The sequence below is a fragment of the Lepisosteus platostomus genome, chromosome 9, assembly GCF_059453375.1.
Source record: "Lepisosteus platostomus isolate fLepPlt1 chromosome 9, fLepPlt1.hap1, whole genome shotgun sequence".
Taxonomy (NCBI): Eukaryota; Metazoa; Chordata; class Actinopteri; order Semionotiformes; family Lepisosteidae; genus Lepisosteus; species Lepisosteus platostomus.
In genome coordinates this window covers 16,974,392-16,993,447 of record NC_142619.1, presented here as the reverse complement: position 1 = coordinate 16,993,447, position 19,056 = coordinate 16,974,392, and the positions used below count along the sequence as shown (strand labels likewise).

At 35.8% G+C, this 19,056-nt stretch overlaps 1 protein-coding gene across 2 annotated transcripts in view; it reads left to right on the top strand.

Moving 5' to 3' along the window:
• Positions 1–15,785: 15,785 nt before the first annotated feature.
• LOC148654569 (sodium- and chloride-dependent GABA transporter 2-like) overlaps positions 15,786–19,056 on the top strand; it is a 52,676-nt gene continuing 49,405 nt past the window's right edge. For both annotated transcript variants that reach the window (XR_015941493.1, XM_088646985.1), the window contains exons 1-2: positions 15,786–15,945; positions 17,750–17,955. Coding sequence is in view for 1 of the 2 variants with exons in the window: in XM_088646985.1 (XP_088503111.1) it covers positions 17,766–17,955 (190 nt within the window). In the remaining variant the exon portion in view is untranslated. The remainder of the gene's footprint in view (positions 15,946–17,749; positions 17,956–19,056) is intronic.

The following is a 19,056-nucleotide window of genomic DNA, read 5'->3' as shown; positions in this document are numbered from 1 at the left end:
TTCATTTTCCATGCTTTAAGGAATACTTTTAAAGGGTTTAGAAACACAGCTACATTCTGAATTCTATCATTAATGAGTGACAATCATCAGGTGTTGCAGCACTGAAATGTAAACTGTAATGGTGCTACAACATGCAAAGTTGTAGGTTTTGAGTCAAACTTCTGTTTTGCTTTAGCTGCTTCGTAGAAGCCTTACTGTACATTGTATTTTGACTTAAAATAATTAGTCCTCTTTTTCTTTACTTGATTTCAACTTAAACTTTAGTAACTCTTAAATTATTAGGTAATGTCACAGATTGAACATCTCAGTAGTGTGTATTCTACATTTCTCAGTTGAATGCCGTTTCTGAGCTGCTTTGAGAGAATGAGCTACAGTAGGTAAGAAAGGCTTTTTCCTTTCCCCATTAAAACATGAATTTCATTTAACCTTTTCCAAAGAAAATGTATGTACATATTCTGCATTTAGCGTTGTGGTATCCATGTTTTGAGCAGTACTGTTGTTGCTGAGAAATGACTGAATGAGATGAGAAATGAGAACTTACTGATGTTACAGTACATATACTGTAGCTCCTGAATTGAAGAACCCATCTGCAATGATGTCATCTGTAGAACCCTTATGGAATATGTATCATCAGTCACTAGCTACATCAGGAAATGTGCTGATGATGTTACACTCACAAAAGAAATAAGAACTTTTCCTAACCAGAAAACATGGATGAACAGTGAGGTTCGCACCCTAATCAAAGCAAGGGATGCAGCATTCAAATAAGGCAATACATCAGGACTAAAGCCAGCCAAGATCAATCTAAAGAATGGTATTAAACTTGCAAAAAACACACTCAAACAGGAATTAGAGGAACACTTCACCACTAATGACCCATGTCATTGGCAAGGTATACATGCCCTCACAGACTACAAAAGGAAGAACGTCTGTGCATCTACCCATGATACCTCCCTGCCTAACGAGCTCAACACTTTTTATGCTTGGTTTGAAGCCAGCAACACAGAACCAGTCAACAGAGCTGCACCCTCTGCAGCTGACCAGGTGCTCTCGTTGTCTGCAGATGAGGTGAGGAGATCTCTACTAAAAGTGAACACATTCAAGGCCGCGGGACCTGACGGCATACCCAGTCGTGTCCTCAGAGCCTGTGCCAATTAACTGGCAGGTGCATTCACAGACATTTTCAAAATGTCTCTGGCCCAAGCTGTAGTCCCCACCTGCTTCAAGACCACCACAATCATCCCAATACTGAAGAAAACCACAGTGACATGCCTTAATGACTACCGCCCAGTGGAACTAACCCTTGTTATCATGAAGTGCTTCGAGAGGCTGGTCATGGGGCACATTAAGGACACCATTCCAGACACAGTGGACCCGTACCAATTCGCCTACTGGCCCAACAGATCCACAGATGACGTAATCTCCATTGCCATACACACTGCCCTATCCAATCTGGATAAAAAGAACACATACGCAAGACTACTATTCATCAACTTCAGCTCAGCTTTTTAACACCATCATTCCAGAGAAACTAGTCAAGAAACTCAGTGCACTGTGTCTTGACACCACCCTCTACAACTGGATTCTGGAATTTCTGACATCAGACCTCAGGCTGTCAGGCTTTGGAAACCACATCTCCAGCACACTAAGCACTCTGTTGACTGTTTACTCCCTCTACATCCACGACTGTAAGGCCAAATATAACACCAACTCCATCATTTTGCTGATGACACCACAATTGTAGGTCTGATCACAGACAATGATGAGAGGGCCTACAGGGAGGAGGTCAATCTCCTTACAACGTGGTGTGAAGACAACAACCTCACCCTCAACGTCAGCAAAACCAAGGAGCTGATCGTTGATTTCAGAAAACTGCAAAACGGTCAGGCTCCTATCCAGATCAATCGGACTGAAGTGGAAAGGGTCAGTAACTTCAAATTCCTGGGCATCCATATCACCGAGGACCTCACATGATCTTTCAATGACACTTGTCTGATTAGGATAAGATAAGATCACTTTGTTGGCCATATACAATTTTTTGTATGTGGAAATTGTCTTTTCACATGATTCACTGATTAAGAAAATGCAACAGCGCCTGTACCTCCTAAGCTAGGAGGCTAAGATATGTCCCCAGATCCTCACTAACTTTTACAGAAGCACTATAGAAAGCACACTGACAGGTTACATCACAGTGTGGTATGGCAACTGCAGTATTACTGACCACAAAGCCCTACAGCGGGTGGTGAAAACTGCCCAGTCCATCACTCGGGTTGCTCTCCCATCCATCCAGGACATTTATGACAGACGGTGCTTGAGGAAAGCTCTAAGCATCATCAAAGACCCCACACACCCCAGTTACCGACTGTTTGACCCTCTAGCATCTGGAAAACAGTACCAGCGCATTCGAGCTAGGATTACGAGACTCAGAGACAGTTTTTACCCCCGCACTATCAAACTACTAAACTCCCAGCCTCTCTCACCTGCAATCTGAACCCTCACGGTGCCTTCTCTCTTTATCAAAACTCAAACACACATTGAAATCTACCTCTACCTCACATGTCAAGAAGTTCACTCCCCATAATTTTCTATCCTTTATTTCATTCTGTTGATATATGATTTTGCACAACTGCCTGTTGTCTCTTTCTTTTCTTATACAATTGTTTTTTTGTACTACTTACCATCTGAGAGCTAGCTAAATAGCATTTCGTTATACCATATAAGAGTACCTGTGTATGACTACAGTATAATGACAATAAACTTAAACTTGAAATCTTTTTGCAAACAGGTTATTAACTCAGTGGCACTGAAAGTAACCTGAATATGTTGTTAAACAGATTTATGTATCCATTTATGAAACATATGAAACAGCATATACTGCAGAAGTGAGGTCAGTGCACTGGCTTAGAGGTGTAATGAGAAATAATCTGAAGCTTAACACTGGTAAGACCAAAGTGTTGGTGGTTGATTTTCAAAGGCGCAGAGGTGATCTATCGCCTCTTGTCATTAATGACCAGCCTGTAGAGGTGGACACCTTTGGGTTTCTTTGCATGACCATCTGCCACTCACTGAAGTGAGAAGTTAACACCAGCCTCATCATGAAGAAAGCCCATCAGAGGATGTGATTCCTATGGCCGTTGAGATAGTTTGGAGTTAATCAGGCAGCAATGACACTCTTCTATAGAACTGTGATTGAGGACATGGTTACCTTCTCGATAATAGTATGATGGGACAATACTACTGCCCAACAGAGGAAACAACTGGAAAGTGTCGTACACACAACATCCAAGTTCATCAGAGGTAATCTTCCTGTATTTATGACAGCTGTATCAAATGGAAACCTAAGAAGGTGTTCACAGACCCCTTCTATCCTGCCAGCTCCTTTTTTAAACTTCTCCCTTCAGGGAAGAGGATTCAAAGTATCAGATGTAGTACTGTTCGGTTCCAAAATAGAACCTACTGTATCCAGAGGCTGTTGGGCACCTCATTATGTAGCTCTTGGATGTCTGTAAGTATTATATAGGAGTGAATACAAATATAACTGGAATGGATCCTGTGGTTTTAATTTTAAACTTTGAGTCTAAGATTGCTTGAATAATGAGTACTGTACAGTACAGTACAGTATGTGTAAATGAAATATGTGTTGTTTTTGTTGTTTTTATCAGGGCTGTACTTGGGCAAATTCTATTTAACTTTACTGACATGACAGTAAAGTATTGAATCTTGAATCCTGAATCTAGAAGCTGAGCAAAGTGAAACATAAGATGTAAGAGAAAAGAGTATATTTTGATATCAGCTCACAGTACAATCCAATGCAGGAAATGGTGGATGGTGTACCAGGGCGCCGTGGTACTGTTACACCCCTGTTGCTGGATATGGTTCTAAAGACAGATGGGCTTCACATATACAGTATATCTAAACTTTGTCTCCACAATGCAACATACAAAATTATAGTGCAATTCAGTCCTTATGTGGGTTCTGAAGAAATGGGACACTGTACAACTCGGGTCTATAGTGGAGCAGTGCCGTCATGGTTATGTGGTACTTATATAAATCTAGCAGTGGCATGCACATACAATACATTTGTTTAAATTCCAGCCAAGGAGGAGGGCTGGGAATTTACAGTTTACCAATAACCTGCTCCTGGCTTGAAGAATGAGTTTTCTATATGAATGTCTTATTTAGTCTGCTTCCATGAAGATGGTCCCCTTGTCACCTTGGCTTGTGCTTGTGTTGTTTAGCTCTAGAGTCAAATGTAAAGAGCCCTTATAGCACCAAAAGAAACCTGTCTGTTTCATACAGCTGTCAATTTTCCTGCCCCGGGCCCAATGTTGTTAAAGCAAATCAATTACTTCAAGGAAAAGTAAATTTGGGTTGCAGTGTAGTTGAATTTGTGTCTTTTAATAGTAGGGCGTAGAATGCCATCTAGTGGTGTAACAGGCACATGATAGGAGTTCTTGAAATGCTTCTATTTGTAGCTCTGCCAAACTCTAGCACTAGTGGAATTGTACAGTAGGTATTCACTACTAAAGAATGTAAAACTAAAGAGTGAAATACACAACGTTACGGTGTGGAGCCTTCTTGAGGTTTGTTACCTCTGTTGTCAATCTCTCTTCCATACATACTGTATATACATCTATACAGGACATTTATGACAGACGGTGCTTGAGGAAAGCTCTAAGCATCATCAAAGACCCCACACATCCCAGCTACAGACTCTATGATCTGCTACCATCTGGAAAACTGTACCAGAGCATTTGGGCTTGGACTACCAGACTCAGAGACAGTTTTTAGCCCCGCACTTATCAAACTATTAAACTCCCAGCCTCTCTCACTCTCACCTCACCTCTCACCTATGATCTGAACCTCACAGTGCCTTCTCTCTTACCAAAAACCCAAATACACATTGAAAATCTACCTCTACCATACATTTCAAAAGCTCACTCCCCATAATTTCTATCCCTTTATTTCATTCTGTTGATGCATGTTTTTGCACATAACCTGTTACCTTTTTGCTGTTTTGCACATTGCCTGTTGTTGTTTTTTTTGCACACTGCCTGTTGTCTCTGTCTTTCTTTTGTTATACAATTGTATTGTTGTTGTTTTTTTCTTTGTACTACTTATGTCTGAGAGCTAGCTAAATAGCATTTCGTTATACCATATACCTGTATATGAGTATAATGACAATAAACTTGAACTTGAACTTGAACTTGTACATTGAAGCAAGCTATACTAAACTTATCTCACAGCTCTGATCAGTCTGGTGTTTTATTGTTCATTCACAGCTATTCATTGTTAGATGCTAGTCTTTCTATACAGAATGTTCTCCCAGTTTTAGGGTACATGATGTATTTTTTGTACTATTCTGTAATAGTTGAATTGCGCTATGTGCATATCATGTGTACACTGCCTCTGTTCTGGTGTACACCGTCTTATTTCTAAGTGTTAGTACTATTAGTATAGTATTAGTAAAATTGCACTATAGTATGTGTATCCTGTCTACAATGTCTATGTCAGTGTCTTGTCTGTCTTTCGCTTTTTGGAAAGAGACAAAGAGACTTTCGCTTGTTGGAAAGAGACAGCTCTATACTGGGTTTTCTGGTTTACCATCTCAAATCATTCTTTGAGGTTTCTGCATGACTTTTCAAAGCTACTAACTCTGCTTTGTCTTGTAGAATTCAGACACATTTGGATTGTTGATTTTGTCAGTTTCTGTGGAATGGGCATTTCAAACTACAAGCAGTTAAACTGCACATTTATGAGCACAATATTGTCTTGGTGGAGCTTATCCTGCTCCTGCTAATAGTAAATTTACTAGATACTGTAGTTCTCTACTATAGACTGAATTTGGTTAGTTCAAATAGTTTGGGAGAAGATCTCACAAAGCCTTTATATACTGTAATATGGTTGATGTTGTTTTGTTTTGAGAATTCTGTTCTGTTTATAATAATACCTTATTGCAAATTCTTGGTATACAGTATATAAACTTGTTTCTTTTTCTTATTCTTGTTTGTACACAAATGAATTGCTCTTTCTGAAGGCAACATGACAACATATTTTTTTCTCTTATTTTGCCAGGTAAGTCAATTGAGAACAAATTGTCATTTATAAATACCTGACAACATCTACAGTATATAGCAGAGGTTTGTGACCCTCTAGTCAAAGGTACAGAAGCCTAACCATTCCTTTTCTCATTACAGTGATCAGTGATTTCACAACAGAATGCATAATATTAATGGCCAGTTTCTCATCTCAGCCCCTGTTGACATAACTATGCCCTCTCCTGCTTTCATAGGTTTATGTTTGTCTTATTTTACTGGTCTTGGTGCTGCCTATTGTGCCTTGAACCATTACTCATTTCTGCCTAACAGCATTTCTGGCTCCCTTGTTCAGTTGTTGATAACAAATAAGTCCCTGAAATCTGGCCTTATTGCTATAGGCTTAAGGTGTGCTGCTGTAGCGTGTTTAAAAAGTACCCTTGACTTCCAAGTACTTAGAAACTACCATCCGATTTTAAATTGGCCTTTTCTCATATTACAATTACAATTTCGTAGAGCATTTAATTTGTTCTTGAACCTTTTCAGGCAGGATTTAGGTACACAGAGAAAGAAAAGTACCAAAACAGCTCTTGTTAAGGCAGATTTGCTGATGGCTTTTGACTGTCTCAGTTGATATTCTTCTCCTTCTACTTTTGAGTGCAGCTTTTTATACTGCCAATCAAGGCATCCTACACAGAGACACCGGGCGGTGAGGTGGCTCTGTGGCTGGAAGGTTGCTGGTTTGTATCCTGCAGCTGGCAGAGGAATCCTACTCCATTGGGCCCCTGAGCAAGGCCCTTAACCCCAACTGCTCCAGGGGTGCCGTATAAATTGCTGACACTGTGCTCTGACCCCAGGCTTCTCTCTCCCCATCTGTGTGTCTCATGGAGAGCAAGCTGGGGTATGCGAAAAGACAATTTCCTAATACAAGAAATTGTATATGGCTAATAAAGTGATATTATCTTAGGTTACATGGAAAATTAAGAGTGGCTGATAGCTTCCCTTTACTGGTTTGGCTCCTATTTACAGTAGTACCAGGAGTTGATTTAATTCTGATTTTGGTCCACCTACTCTGGGTGTTCCATTGGATTCTTTGCTTTGATTATTACTATTAAGTATGAATTATGTAATTAAGTACGAGTAATGTTGCCTCTCTAGGAGAAGACTCCACAGATGAAACACTGTGTCTCTTTTCTTCATGGAATAAACCTTTACTTGTTCGTTTGCAACCTATGCGTGCTGACACAACTACCTACTGTACTTGAACTAAATTTTGGCAAGATTGAGGTTAAGCTCATAAACTCCCAACAAGAACCTTGTTTTACCAGTTTGATGATAAAATATTGATACTGTACATGCCTTCATTTAATAAAGAGTATTGTAATGCCTTTCTTACTGGGGCATGTACTGTGCATTAGCAATTCATGCTTGTCTTCTGTAATTACACTAGATACCTGCAAAACTTGGAGAGAACATTAACATAGTCTTGCTAGTGTATAATGTATTGAATGGACTATCTCCAGATTATTTTAAGTATTTTTTGCATACAGTAAGTACAGTATAGTCCAGAAGCTCACTGCCTAAGTCTGTTAGAGACTATGCAGATATCAACATTTTAAGACCTTAAAGACATTACTGTATATCCATGATTTTACTTGGTCAATGTGTTGTGCTTTTGTATACAATTGTATGATGATAATGGTTATTATCATTATCATCATAATCATCATTATAACCTTCAAGTGTACTTGTTCCCAAATTCTAGTGTACTGTTACACTTATTAGAAGTTGAAATAAAAGACACATGCAGAACAATATAGGAAATGATCTGTAAGTAAATCACTAAATGTAAACAGAAAATATAGTGACAATGAGACCTACCTGTAAATGGCAAAATATAAAAAATGGCGTGTTTATAAACTAACAACTGACATAAAGCTTTCATCATATACTGTAATTATGACAAAATAAGTGTTTATGTCTCTAAAAATTACCTAATGAAATGTGACTTTGCTGCAGTGTCAATGCAGTCACCTTAAGTGTGTTAAACAAGAAATATGAAATGACTACACAAAGCAAAAAATGAAACACTGGACTACTGTATATACTGTACTGTCTAATGAATCTACTGTAAATGCAGTATATGTTTCAAAATAATCATCAAAATTCCCATATAATGCTTGGAACTTTTTGTTTTGTGTTATTTCTAAATTACATATGTGCAGATCAAATGGTAATTTATGTGTTCATTATTTTTGCCATGTGAGAGAAAGCAACATGCAAGAACAAAGGTGCTTTTTCATAACATGCACTTTATTATCATGATTGCCAACTAATAAATACAGTAAATAGATCTTGCTAGATATCTGAACTGTGTTCTTGTTTTCAAGTACCCTTCAATAATGTTATATTAACTCATATTCAATGCAAATCCACACAAAGTAATGATTAAAACAAAAGAAAAATGAGCATTTTTAAATTAAAAGTTAAACATATTCGATACTGTACATTTCTTTTTCTCGTTTGTTCTGTCACTATCTTCTACCAGTCTCTCGTTGAAAGATGAATCTACAGTATCTGTCAATGCTATGACAGAATAACATTGTTTAATGATGTTGAATCTGGACAGTTTTTCCGATCCTGTCTATTTGCAATAGTTACAGTAATCTGGATCTCTACAGCTTTAAGTCTGAGAATTTATCTTCTTCAACAAACTTTAGCAAAAACCTACTAGGCATGTACAGTAAAAATATCATGCAATATGTGATATTTTTATCCATTGCTGCTGTGGCTTGTTGAAAGTGACTTAACAGGTTTGTTTAACAAGATCTAACAAGCCAAGACGATCATTATTGTCAAGATACTTTTAGCAAAAAAATAACTTTTAAAGTATCACTTCTAAATATGCTCAGAAATAAATATATATGCTAAATATGCTCAGACAACAATAATTCAAAATGTGCATTTTAGGTACATTTTGAAAAGTTAATCAGGATCCACACCTTGACGAAAGAAGACTCACTTCATGGAGTGCTGTTTTCCTGCTTGTGATTTCTGTGCTGCAGTTCTTTGGAATTCGAGTAGTTTCTACATTAATGTTTTCATTAGTTATGGTCAGTTATTCCATATATTTATATATATGTATTTATCAAGCATAGAACTGTGTAAGATTCAACATATTTCAACTTTATATTTTTGGGTTCATCTAACTATTTTTGATAATGTATTGTAATGTACAGGACAGTATGAAATTAAGAAGGAGCAGACCTTTGAAAATTACATGCACAGTAAAGAATTTCAGAACCCATCAAAGAGGCCATAGTTGACCCAGATCACATTGGGTTCAATTGTCCAATAAATTTTAGGAATTTTTCCAGACCCTTTTTGTAAAAGAGCCCAATATAATTCACAGAGAACAAATAAGCTCTATTTGTTCTCTTTGACATAAAGCATCATATGAGACTGTATACAGTGTGTCTCTTTCTAAAGAGGTTCTGTCTGAATACGCCACTTATTTTAAAGTCTGCATTGCTTTGTGTTGTGGATTTTGATTTCAAATTGCAGTCCTGTCAACGAGGAAACAAGAGCTGTTCTCTCCAGGAAAAGCCACCTGATTTACAGCAGTAGCATTAGTAGCAATCTCCACATGTGCTAAACAAACTTCATATTAAAAGGAACTAATATTTCAGATTTCAATCTTTAAAATACCCTTCTTCAAGACCAACCACTAGAAGAGAAAACAGGGGCGGCAGTATATGATTTCAGTAACTGAATCAGGCGATTCAGGCAGAGCATTCCTCAGTCGGGTGGAACAATGAGAAAAGTTTAGTCCCAAGACACCTGTAGCTGAAAGTTAAGAGCAGAGCATTTTCTCAGATTTCACACAGGAAGGCAGTTCAACTTTATTTTCACATATGTAGATTTTTCACTTGAATAACAGGGTATTAATAAATTAAAATGCGGTAAGATAGTACTGTAGATATAAAATAATTGGTAAGTTATACTGTACAGTATATTGCACTTAAAGCAAGGACAAACAGCATACAGTAAATGTGGAACTATACTGTATTTACTGTATAAATAAGGCCTTGAGAGGATACTATTAATCCTTACATTTATTAAACCTTTAGAAAAACAAGTACAGGCTTGAGGTAAGGATACAGTTTACAGAATACAGAATTACAGAATAAATTAAAATATTTACTTCCTTTAGAAATTATAACAAACAAAAAAGGTGGGTAGCTGCGTCCGTATGCGTAGGCTGCAAAGGAATAAGTAAAGTTTATTCCATGCTGAAAAGAGAAGAAAAAAAACACAACGTTTCAGCCATGGAGCCTTCTTCACATTTCTTAGATGTTTAGCCTTTTCATTGTTTTTTAGATTTATACCAGCATCCATGAAATAATAGTAAAAAATAACTGTTAATACTATCAGTTTCACACCATATACAGTATAAAACAAACTTGTGAACATACAATAGTATACTGTACCAATAACGGCACCTTTATCATACGTCCTATACATTTTATATTTGTTTCATAGTGTTTTTTAGCAGGTAAAATAGAAAAATAAAACAGACACTTAAAACGTAATGAAATTTAAAACAAACAAACAAACAAACAAACAAACAAACAAACAAACAAACTAATTAAAATGAGTAATTAGAAATAAAGCTAAATTGCTATCTTCAACAGCCTCTGAGAGTCTAATGAGTTGAAAAATGAATCTAATTAAATGCAGTATTTCTTATTAAAGGTTACAGAGGTATAGCGGCTATATGTACAGTACATTGAGGAAGTAGTGTGGAACTGCACAGCAGGGCTCATGAGCTACGTCTGGCCTCCTTTTATGGCCAGTCTGAAACTGAGACAAGGGCTGCTGGGGCCAGCCTGGACATGGTAGGTTGATTTCAGGTGGAAGAAAAGCAAAATAACAACTTCTCTAACAACCTATAACTCAATTTCTGTGCTATACAGTACTCAAAGTAAATTAAAAGGAAAGTGCCAATGATGAATGGGTTTCCTTTATTGACTTAAAACCTTTTGAAATAAACTCTAAATACTGTACATGCTACATTTTTTCTCTAATTTATGAGTTTGAAAATAAAGAGGTTGTATTCCTCTTGTGCAGTGCTGTTACAAGCTTTCAGTCAGAGTCATGAGAGAAACCCTGTTCAAACAGAAAACATCTTTTGGCAAGATCTCATCAGGAATGACTTCAGTTTTTAATACAAAGATGTTGTTTTAGGTTTTGTTTTGTCTTTCTGATCCACCTTTTAGCTATCTGAAACAGCTGGAGTGCCAAGAAAATGCAGTACAGAATTTCTAAGGTTATAGTCAAAAGTATGTTCTTAAATGCACTAAGATATTATAAATGTTAAGTGTACAAATAACTAAGTCTCCAAACTAATTTAACATTTCCATACAGCATCACCCCTGTGATATTCTGCTGGCTATTCCAGTAAATGAGTTCTGCTCTGTCTTGTTTCTGTGCTAGTGTCATAAACTTTGTGATGGATTTACAAGATTACCAGGATATTTAGAATTAGAATGAAGTTTCCTGCTTACTTTCACTATTGATGGAACCTCCTGTTTTCTTTTCTTAGTACTTCTATTCAATATAAATTTTTTCATTGTATTTAATGCTTAAGGAATTGCATTCACTACAGACAAGCATATCTACTGTAAACATGCAAACAAAACATGACATTTATAAAAAATGCAGTTTAATCTCTGTTTTGAGAACCCAACAAAAAAAGATGGATTAATCTGTTGGATTTTTTAAGAAAGAAAGAATAAAATCTGGCATAATTTGGGATTTCCAGGAAGGCTATTTGTTTTCTGAAATCTCTGTGGAACTCCCTTGGTTTACAGTATTTCAATAGAAGAAAGGGTGTGTCCTTTGGAAAGAAATGTCCTAATGCTTTTCAGCATAGACAAGTCTTGGTTTATGAAATGAAATGTATATGAAACTGTGCCCTCACATGTCTATTCCTTTTGTCTGTTTTCCACTCCTGTTTCTGCTGTTCATAATAGCCAGTAATAAACTGTTAGTTTAAGCTGTCTGCTAGTTTGAAATCCGTTTTCAACTCATTTTGTAATTGATTTGATAATAACATAAAGGACTTCAAATTTGCAGGTACTGTATGATTAAAATATAAACTTCAATGAAAACATATGTGCAAGTCATCAGTCTTGGTTTTAATTGAAAAAAATATGATATACCTTGTAAAGAGGTAAATATTATATACCCTGTAAAGAGGTAAATATTACAGTATATACCCTGTCTCTGTATTCTCTGAACTGATCTTTTGCATCTTTGCTGTGATAAGACTGAGATCTTGTTTTTGGTCATGTCAATCATAAGATGATTGTTTACTTATATGAGATAATCATGTGCAGAATCTTATAAAGGCTGTTTTTGATATTAGACATTTTAGCAGACTACATCTTATGCTATGTGTGTCTAATGAGACAAAACAGACTCTGACAGCTAGGATTTTCACGTCATGTACAGTACAAGTGATCAGATCACTCCTGTCTAGGAATCCTTGCACTGGCTTCTTATTAGGTTTCAAGATGGTTTCAAAATCCTTCTGCTTATGTTCAAGGGTCTACATGGTGTGGTTCCTCAATCTCTCACCCAGGGCACCTCTACTGCCATTTCGATCTTTCTAAAAGTACAGTATTGATTAAAGCATGTAGCTGAAGATCTTGTGGCACTCAAGGACCAATGTTCCCTTAATTGAACCGATTACTTCTTTAAAAATTGACCAATAACTTACAAGTGCTCCTAATCTTATACAAACCAGTGATAGTGGATGGCCTATAAGGCAAACTCACTTGAGACTCTCAAAGGCTAGTGTTGAAGACCACTGACCTAGCTAATACTGTATCCTATTGGCTTTTGGAGTGGAGTTCTGGAACAACATCCACTTAAACAAATCTGGTACTCAGCTACCAGCTACCAGTCTAGTCTAAAAAAGCTATTTTTGCAATTGTTTTATCTTCTGCATCTGCTTTGTTTTCAGCAATGTTCCTTTTTTCATTTTTTTTGAGAATGGCATTAAATATTGCAAAGTACTTTGGGATACTAGTTTTTAAAAGCAATGTATAAAATAAATGTATGATTATCCTTTCCATAAGTTATGTTTAAAGTTTAAAAATGCACATTAAATTACAGTATGTGCTATTGAAACACTAGGAATTCCAAGATTAAGCCTTATTTCTGACACTTTGATGTACTATTACTATTTGACGTACGTAATAATAAATGCTAGATGTTTTTCTGTTTGACAGTGAATACTTCTTCCCACCTGATACTATCCATAAACACAGTAAGCTTTATCATTTATGATTGGTGGGTAGTTTGAAGGACTATCAATGTACTGTACATGGTTCAAAAGTCTAGGAAGCTTTTCTTGAAAAATGATTAACAAAAAAGCAGATGATTTCTGTAGTGATGTACAAATGGTAAGTGTAAGTGTTGAGAAAGAATTGCAAAAGTTTAAACTTGTGATTTTATGACACTTTGTTTTTTTATCAAGAAACAAGAAAAATATTGTTAAGTTATAAAACCACATGAACATCTTATGTTGGGCTAGGGGAGAAACCAGAAAAGCATGCATTCTTACATCTTTGTCTCTTTAATTTTTAAAGATTGAGTCTACTGCTTTTTCTTCCATTGCACAAGAGAGGCATCTCTGCTAGTCAAGCAGTTCAGCCTCTGTAAGATACAGTATTCTGAGATGCATCAACAGTGAACAGTGAATCAAAAGTGAAGCACAAACCAGAGGATGTAAATGGAAATCACAGGAAAGCCCATTTGAAACTGAAAACAGGAGGCACAGTTTTACACAAATGGTTTGGGATTTCTGATGCCAGCTGCCTAGTTATGTTGCAGAAGTTGAAAACCTTTGTTTCTTTCAAGAAACTACTTTAAAAGATGCCCAGATCACCCGGCTGCTAGCTACCAAATGAGAAAAAAATGGGCCAAGTACATAGCTCCTCTTGTTGTAATGTTTTTTTTTCATTCCATTGCTTTTATGTGAAAATACTTACTTTTCAAAGCAAAAAAATCTAGCTGCCTGCATTCAAAAATTAACATTAACTTGAACATTATATTAATATAAACTGAGAAGCATAAAAATGCAACAGATATTATTGGAACCTATACCATCAATTGTATTTTAATACCTCTTAGTATATGGAATCAAACACATTTGAATTTATATCATACAAAGTCAGATTGCCTTCTCTGCCTCTGTATACAGTACTTATGCAGTGGAAGCCTCTGGGGAAATACTGTAAATCATTTTAGAAGTAAAGAATTTAACTTATTTTGGCTTGATACAGAGGGCTGTGCTTTTGTTAGATTCAGCTAAAAATGTAAGGCATTATTGTAGGCCATTTTCACATAAATATCCCCCAAGTCTTTTGGAACACCTTGTGTTTTACTGCATATCTTGTCTGCTGTGTGTTGTTTATGTGTATCCACCATGACCTTTATTATTTGTGTAGTGGTGCTGTATTCCTTCTAGTCAGTCTGCAAAGACAATTCATCCTTGTTCTCTGCATTGTTTAGGGCATTTCAAAATGGAAATAAATTCTCCCTACTGCACGTTTGCCATATTATTTTCACACTGTGAATGGTTTTAATATGAGTCCTATACTTTTGTTTTGCCTTCACTGTGATTATCTACAGTACACTTGACCCTGAAAAACAAATGCATTATTCTAACTAACTTTTCTTAGGAAATCTCTTATGGTGCAGTGTACTGTAGATATTACAATACTGTCATGAAAATCATGGAAACTGCAGGTTTACACATTTTCTTTAATGTACTGTATAAACACCTGTAGAAGTGGGAGAAGATCTAAAATTGGCTGGTTTAGGCCGTTAAGAGCTTAGCTGGAATGAAGACACAACAGCTCTCCAGGATCAGGATTGAGCACCCCTTCAGTCTGTGATGCTGATGCCCTTGTATGGAGAAGAAGCACTAGGGGAGGATAATAATTAATATCAACAGTGTGTTCCTACACTGTTCCATCTGATGCACTGAAAATAAAATGAGAAACTGTATGTTATTAGCTTTGTTTGTTTGCTCTATTTACAGTATGCACTATTTGCCACAAAAGAATACTTCCAAATTTCTTTGCATGTGTTAGCAACATTTCCAATGGACATGTTCAGATAGATGTAATGAGATAATTTACATTTAAGTAATAATAATAATAATAATAATAATAATAATAATAATAATAATAATAATAATGGGATGTATGTTGTCTATGGAGTTGTAAATAACCAGTGACTGTGTGCACAACTTCAGTTGATCGCATCCTCTGGCCGTCGTTCTGATTCTCAAAAAAACTTTGCTTTGTCTCTCGAAACTAATTTACAACATTCAACTTCTAAAACAGATAAAAGATATAAAGCAATTGTAGTACTTTTTCACTTCTTGAATAAGGTAAGTGCTGAGACCAAACTTATTTATTTTTACAATTAGTCCAAATTCTCCGAATACTATACCATTGTATGCGTGTACATAACTTATTATTTATATTTTCTCGTTTAAACCTTAAACAATTGAAAGAAGCAATTTGATATAAACGTTTTAAATGGAGGAAAAGAATAATTTATATTGAAAATACTACTGTTTATGTTACGGAATCTGACCACGGTAACACTGCTAGTATATAAGCTTTTTGTGCAGCTTTACCAAGCAAATTTAAGAATGGCTTACCAGTCGGTCATAATTTAAGTGGGAAGTTATTATCTCAAGTCCCCTCCCCCAGTATGTATAGGCAAGATTGCTCTGAGCTCCTTTTTACTTTTTCTTCGAATTGAGAAGTTTGAGGAGCTCTTCCCATTAAATGTCCAAAAGTGGATTTAAAATCTAAAGCGTCTGGTAAGTGATACCAGCATTTAAAAAGAACACGTTTTCCTGCCTTTACTAAACCTCTGCTTAGCTTTTTTTTTAAATTCCTTTTCCTTTAGTTATTCAAACAGTTGTGTAACGCATTAACATTTTTGCTGTTTGTAAAAGGACAGTGACAAGCCCTGGCTTTCAATCCCTCATGCTGTTTCGCAATAATCGATTTTCAACTTTACACCGTATTTAACATTATTATAAATGTTTATTTAAAGACTAAACGTAGGCTCTTATATACTAATCTACTGTATACTAATCGCAAATTAAAATTAAATATGTTTATTTTACTTTTTAAATGTGTGGATTAGAAAACATCTTTGTTTTAAGAATGCGCAAGAATAATGGATACAATATAAAGCATTTTGAAGGGAAAATAAGTGACTTGGTATTTGGGAACTCGCATGCTTAGATTATTTACAGTACATTTACTCTTCTGCGTTATTTACTACTAGAACATGGTTTACAGTTTCTCTGAAAGTCTTTGAAAACATACTGTAACTATGGGCTCCGGATTTGCCATATATAAATGATGACCACCGGAATAGAAATATGAAGAGCTCTGGAACCTCTTAAGGTGCTAAGGAACGGTTTATACAGTACATTAGCCTAGTCTAGTTTTTCACAAATAGGATAATTGCTGTTTTTCTAAAAAATGTTGTTTTTAATGTTTTGACATGCTAGGGGGATTAGTCTGTTATACCAGTGAAGTTTATGTCTCCTAATATTGAGCAACATTAGGAAATTGTATTGTGCGATTCATGTATTTTAAATATATTTACTTCTGCTACAAAACATCTCTACATCTCTACTGTTCTACAGTATAACATTTTGTATGCACATACCGTACCAGTCTCTGCTCATAGTTTTCCTCTTGTCAAAAGATAGTAGATTTAAAATGCTTAAACCTACCATATACAGTATACAGTATACTGTATATATATATACAGTAATCAGTCCTCACATATTTCTGTTTAGTTAACGTACATCCATATTTCAGATTTAGCCTTAAACAGATTGGTGCATGCATGGACAGAACTGACCAGCTAAAGTAGCCTAGTGTATGTACTGCATGTGTAGGGATAATGCTTTGAATTGCCTTTTTAAACTTTATACAAGGCAAGGATACTTTATTGTAAAGACTTGGTTCATTATACAGACCAGGTCAGTTGTGGAATTGCAGCCTGTTGTGTCCTGGAATTTGTATAATGGAATCCCAGGAAATTAGTAATTAGAATTTTTTTGTCCTGGATACCTTTCAATTTTTTGGAAGGTATGAGTGAGCTGTAGCTAAACAAAGATTTAAGACAAGGAACCTCCACAGGAAGGTACAATTTCTACTGCTAAATGACTGCAAATGTTATATAAAGAAATTAAAAAGAAACTAACATTCCAATGTAGAAGCTACTACAGTACGTTACACTGTATATCATTGAAACAATACATATGTATGAGTGCATATTTATTTACTTTTGTCATACTCCCTTTTGACATAAATGTAATGTGTCAAATGTACAAATATATTGTGCACAGACATTCCTAAATATACAGTATCTCTTGATATGTGTAATGGAGCACTACAAAACGTGCTTAGGCAAATCCTTTGTGAACCAAATTAGTAAAAAAAATACATACTGTACAAGGTAACACAACTAACTCCTGAATCTAAAAAGATACATGCAGTATAATAATTAAAAACACTTTGCTCATTTGGAGAGACTGCATGCAAGATGCATGAGATATGGATAACCTTGTGCTAATACAGAATACTTTCTCTGTTCAGCTCCTAGCCTGACATCATGGACGGAACAGCTGAAAGGGAACATCTAAATGGGCAAGACAGAGAAAGCTGTGTGGTGGAAGAAAACAGCCTGAAGGAGAGAGGGAAATGGGCCAATAAAATGGAGTTTTTGCTTTCCATGGCAGGGGAGATCATTGGCTTAGGCAACGTATGGCGATTCCCTTACCTGTGCTATAGAAACGGCGGAGGTGAGTGAAAGCGCTTGTGTCATAAACATACAGTACCATGAAAAATGGTTTTCCTGGCTTGAATGGGCACATTATTTGTAATAGTGAATAAGAACAGTACATAATATATCATAGTTACTGAAAAAGCAATAATACCCAATTGTCAGGAAGGATGACAGCCATGGATGAATGGATAATATCTAAAGCTTCATTGAAAGAACCATTAAACATTCTACCTACTCAAGAAATGAAAAAGGAGCAGTTGTGGCGATTGACACTGTAATGATGTTTGACAGCACAGAAATTCATACTTACAAAGCTATTCCAGAATATCCGGCTTTCTTGATTATTTTTCTATTGGTTTTGCCATAAATTATCACAAATTAATTAAATAGAGCTATCTTTTAATTTTGAGCTTTCCAGTATATTACAGCACTTGCAATTGGATAAGGTTTTCTGAGAAAGAAAATTGCAGTGGTAATGATATTGACCTGTCATTGCCTAGTCTGTGGTTGCACAAAATGTACCGTAGGTGATCTGTGTGTATGCAATAGAGCTCAAGTTGAGTCATAATATTGCTTAATATTGCCTAAGGATAAATTGACAAAGGTATTTTTTATTTACAGGTACAGTAGAAGAGGCAAAAAAGCCCTGTTTGTTAATCTCTAAGCATCGCAAAATTTGATTTTTTCTAAAACATATTGCCCAGTTTGTATTCTTAATGTAATACTTTTACATTTTTATCAATGATTAACATTTCAAATCAATAGTTGGCAGCCCTAATGTGGTGTTCCTTCCAATTACTTACATGTGCATTTTTAGTTCTGTGTAAATACAACCATGACTCCATTATTGAAGCACTGGAAAAAATGTGTCCTTCAATAATAACTACTGGTAAGTTGTCTCATTATAATGAGTGACACTTCTAGAAGCTCATGTTATGCATGTTATATTAGTTATGCATAAACTAATAATACATGCATATTATTTAGAACCATGTGGCTTGTTCTGTCACCATTCATTTTTTTTAAATATGACAAATTCATTTTATCCCTTCAGCAAATCTTTGTGAATTTTCATCTGAATGTACAGCATGGTTCCTGATGTACTGCACTGTATATT